The 5,000-nt window shown below is 37.9% G+C and overlaps 1 protein-coding gene across 1 annotated transcript in view; it reads right to left on the bottom strand.

Annotated features, from left to right (window-relative positions):
- The window catches only part of LOC138014460 (protein saal1-like), a 30,414-nt gene that overhangs the window by 5,850 nt on the left and 19,564 nt on the right, over nucleotides 1-5,000 (bottom strand). The window contains exons 4-8 of the mRNA XM_068861529.1: nucleotides 4,223-4,282; nucleotides 3,490-3,602; nucleotides 2,442-2,571; nucleotides 1,905-1,987; nucleotides 1,657-1,824 (exon numbers count right to left, since the gene is read on the bottom strand). Of these exons, the coding sequence (XP_068717630.1) occupies nucleotides 1,657-1,824; nucleotides 1,905-1,987; nucleotides 2,442-2,571; nucleotides 3,490-3,602; nucleotides 4,223-4,282 (554 nt within the window). The remainder of the gene's footprint in view (nucleotides 1-1,656; nucleotides 1,825-1,904; nucleotides 1,988-2,441; nucleotides 2,572-3,489; nucleotides 3,603-4,222; nucleotides 4,283-5,000) is intronic.

The following is a 5,000-nucleotide window of genomic DNA, read 5'->3' as shown; positions in this document are numbered from 1 at the left end:
AGCACGTTTTAAGACATTGACGCACTAGCATCAGCCAACAAGATTCCAACATTTTGTACTGTCCATGAAAGTTCATCATAATAGTATATTATATAAGTACATTAATTTGTATTAAAACCTATAGATTGTCATAGTATATAACCAAAGTTAACTGCACAGCAAGCTTCATTTAACTCAGTTCAAAAGTTGTAATTTTTTTACTCTTTCACTCATGCTATGCAACGAGACATTAATGTACAAATTATAGTGTTTGGCCTTTGTTGTCTTGAAAGTACAATAGTTCAGTTCAGTTGGATTTTTTGTTGCTGTTGTCAGGTACATTTGCAAGTTCGCTCTGTATGCTAAAACTACTAAATACTTCTATTCATGTCTTGTTTTATGAAACGTGTTAGTGCAACGCTTAGTATGCTATTCTTCATTGGCTTGGTTTAAGTCATATGTCTATTTTATTATTTTTATTTTATTAACTTTGCCAGTCAAGCTGGCAGAGCGCCACAACAGCTTGCGCCAATTACTGTGGCCCCTTTTTTACCCTCCCAACCGTGATACACAACAGAAGACAGACCACAACACCAGGAACTACGTGCCCTACTCTTAGCGACAAGTGTGTGGGTTCTTTTACGCCCCACAGGATTATTAACATTTAAGGGTTGTGAGACGGGACCTCCGGCTTATCGTCCTTATCCGAGAAGACTTGAAAGTCTAACCATTTGCAGATGTAGTTACAAAGGCCGCACTTTCTCCTCAGTTATTTAAAGACCCTGAGTGTTGGTCCGGCCAGAGTTGAACTCGCGACCTCCCGCGTGATAGTCCGGTGCTCAACCAACTGAGCCACCGGTGCGCTGTCTAGTTATATAAAGGTTATTCTTAAGCAAAACCTTTCACTTGCTCAGTCACATTGCGAACTACACTACCGGTATATCTTGTACATTTTGTTTGTGTTTTTTCCCGCCCCTCCCTCCCTGGGAGGCTTGACTATTGTGATTCTAATAAATGTTGGGTTCGTTAAGTCTTGTTGCGAGTTCCCCAAGCTTCGATATTTTGATCTAGTTTTCTAGCTCTTTAATTTGCCATTGTAATTTTGCCATTCAGCACATGCTCGGGGGCTGCACTAAATGCTTGAGCTATTTAAACTGCCTAATTCCTTGCATTTAAGTTTCACGATGCCAGCCGATACGGTCCGATCCAGAGTGGGAAATCCTTGGGGAGATAGGTTCGGCTCTAGTCACGCTTTGTCACACGGGAAGTCCAATGTCAAGCCAATGTTTTGAAACTTTGGTCACCCCAAAACGCAGACTGTGCAGACCGTGCAGACCAGGGGTAAAATATGGCATTACCGTACCCTCACCATTATTGAGAGCTAACCGTAAAAAGGCTAACCTGAATGTTATTTAGGACTAACTAGGTTAACCGAATGTTATTTAAGCCTAATTCAGGCTAACCGAATTTTCATTTTACAGACGGTCTGCACAGTCTGCAGTCTGTGTTTTTCAGTGTCCCTTGAATATACTAGAGAAACTGCGACATTAACCTCAAGTAACACGCATATACAACAAAGTCTTGAACATGAACAGGGAATACATGTAGGTACACTGTAAAGGTAAACTCCAAGACAGATTCATGAAACATGCAGAAATTAAAGTTTTAAGTGCCCACCTTTTTCCATGGCAGTCAAAACAGTTATAGGATCTGCTACAAGAATCACATTCATAACTGAGAAGGACTCGGTGAGGGACACCTCTCGACCAACAATGATCCCTCCTTCATCGTGTCCACACTCAGCAATAAAATGACACAGCAAAGGAATAACAGATACACAGCTCACTAAAAGCGAGAAAAAGGAATAAATCAAACCCCTTGAAGTGTTGTTAACTTTGTAAAATCAATGGCTTTTGGCTGCTTACCTAAGCCTTGAACACCCTGCTCAATGGTTGAAACCATTTGAAGAATGTGAAGAAGGGTTTCTACAATGTGAAGCTGCTCTGATCTATTGAAATAAAATATGCACCACAAAAATGCTCAGTTGCACAAATGAGACTAAACCAAGGGCATGGCTAACTGTATGCAGGCATGTCAACGCACATGTGCACTTGAAAAAGTTGAATTTAAAATAATAATATTGACAATTTTCAGTTGTGATATAGGAAAAACTCTAAAGGTTTAAAATAGTTATTTATATTAACTTCCTTAATTTTATGAATTATAAAGACTAGAAAAAAACAACTTTGGAGTTGAGTGGGAGAGTTTGGAAAGTTGTGCATTTCTCAGCTAAAATCCTGGCAATACCTCTGCAAATGACAGCAGTGAAGGCGCCAACAACAGCCACATGTCTGTAATATTAATATGCACATATTGCTTATCCTCATCCCATGCATGAGCCCAAAAGCTACAAACTATAGAAACAACTGTGCATTTAACAAGTTCTTATCGAAAATCCCCACCTCATATGCATCTGCTTCATAGCTTCACAAACAGCAGTTACCAGTGGAAGGTCAGCCCATTTCCGAAGCATGACATCACTTGAATCAAGAACTTTATCCACCAACTGAGAGCAGTTGGTCAGGAGATCCACTGCAAAAATTTTATAATCAAACAAATATGAAAAAGTAAGCAAAATAAAAACATTACAGCCACGTCTCCTTGGGGCTTAAATTCAGAAGATAAAGAGGTAAGACTTCCATGTGCCAGAAGGCAGAATTCACATTGAAGGCTGACAGAGGAGTTGAACCAGATATGTTCAGAAATGCAACTAACTGATTGCATACCAATTCAGTTACATGTACAGTGTAACTCTTATTAAGTGAATCCTTTAACCTCAACTTCAACTTTCAATTTTGTCCAGCAAGGAAAACAATACTGTCACATAACTCTACCAATCAAGTTGAAGATAACCCTAGCATAAGACAACCCTAATCCCAATGTTAACTGTTTTGTTGCACATGAAACAATAGGCAGTTGAACCCAGAACCTTTGCACTCTCTCTCCACTTGACTGCTAGCAGTTGCTTCATATCTATATCACTCAAGCCGCAGGGTTGTTAATTAAAAGCAATCATGTTTTGTCATGCAAACAAGAGAATAGTCCAGTTTCAGTTCTCCATGACCGCTGAATAATTACTTTAATCCAGATTCCTTTAATCCAGAAATGTCCAAATTCAATGCAAAGATCACAATCACCCAACCCTTGAATCTGACCATTGTTTCTGCAAAGTCAAAAAATTAATTAACTCTCCTAGATGAGGTTACTTATCACCAGTTAATTTCATTGTTTTGGAAATAGCAGCTGCTTTATTACTCATCAGCGTCACAAATTCTATTTTCGTGAGTTATGCACACGCTACGGGCCTATTGCCACCATGGACTTACACTCTTACAACCCACTGACATAGTGTGTAGTGCACTTACACTGTGCTACCACAAAAAGATAATAATTATCTCAAAGTAAACTAAAACAAAATAACAATATTATTTTTAAGTCTTTTCAACTGACCATTTAAAGAGTTTTCCAAAATGTAGATAAAGTTTTTGAAGACTGTTTCTTTTTCCAGTACTGCCATCCATTGCAGCATAACCTCATTGTTACTTAAGCAGACATTTATTAACCTAACAAAGAGAAAAATCATTTTATTGCACAATATAATGAGCAATGACTTTCAAATAAAAAGTTACTCAAATAGACCCATTGCATAAATAGCACTGAAATTTTTACATCTTGCATAGATGTGAGGCTTAAGATGTATAAGTATTGTTATTCAAATTTCAGTGCCATTTATGCAATGGGTCTAGTATGGTTTATCACCATTTCCAATGTACTGAAGTATCCAACACTACCAGGCACTAAATCGGTTTATCTACTAGTTCCCAGTCTTTCGGTACATTTGAGTTGCAAATGGCAGTAATTCCTTTGTAACCGTTACGAAATTTACAACTTGAGAGTTTTGCTTAGCAATTGAAAAAACCACAGACCAACCAGTAATTTAACAGCCAGTGCAACAAAGTGTTTCATCTTCGACAACAGCCTAACAACTAACCCTATCACCCAAAACTACTGACTTCAATGTTGGGAATTTGACTTACTAACGATACTACATTAATTTCTATAAATCGAAAAAGAAGAGCTTGATAACTACCCTGAATGCCAAAGAACACTGTGCTAGTGGGCAACAGTGTCCTAAAGCTTCCCTTGCTTGCTAGTAAAGCACAAAAGGAGAAAATGTGCTTACCTTGTCACTTCTACCAAAATAGGAGCATCAGGTTCTTCCAGCAGCGCAGTCACAATATCACTGCAACACACAATATTATTTATTGCAACCTAAATAGATAAATAGATGCCAATATACTCTTTGAATGTTGTTGAGAAGCTTAGTTAAACAAAAGCAACATGGATTAAAAAACTGATTCCATAAAACAATGGATTTCATACATGTACGTTATGGCTCCCACTGCCACCAGGTTGATGATCAGACATACTTTGATGCTCCTCTGGTTAGGAGAATTCTGAATGTACAGTATCTTAAAGAGTTACAATTAAAACATCCAACGCTTAAACTATCCTCTTTAGAGCCTTCATCAGGGGTGATCCAAAGCCCTCACAAGAGTTTTTTTTATGTTCACCAATTTGCGGAAAATGAAAAGAAGGTACACGCATTAAAAGAAAATAGCATCCTTTTCCTTTAACATCATGGAAAGAGGTGTCAGGTAAGAAAAAAAGCCACCCTAACAGTTCAAAGGAGTGGGGGTGGCATTGATGTGCCCAGTGTCAACAATGGAAATGATGGTAATAATTATTTATAATATTATAATAATGATGATGATGATGGCGACGACGATGATGACAATGATGGTAATGATGATGATTACGATGATAACGATAAAAATAACAATAAAAATAATAATGAAAAGGGGTGAATTTAGAAAGAGAGGCAAGCATGAACAACTTTAAAAAAAGGACGATGTCAAAAGAAAGGAGATAGCTACCGTGATTGAGGAGCTAAATTAAAG

The sequence above is a fragment of the Montipora capricornis genome, chromosome 8 (genome assembly GCF_036669925.1).
Source record: "Montipora capricornis isolate CH-2021 chromosome 8, ASM3666992v2, whole genome shotgun sequence".
NCBI lineage: Eukaryota > Metazoa > Cnidaria > Anthozoa > Scleractinia > Acroporidae > Montipora > Montipora capricornis.
This window is presented reverse-complemented; position numbering and strand designations above follow the sequence as displayed.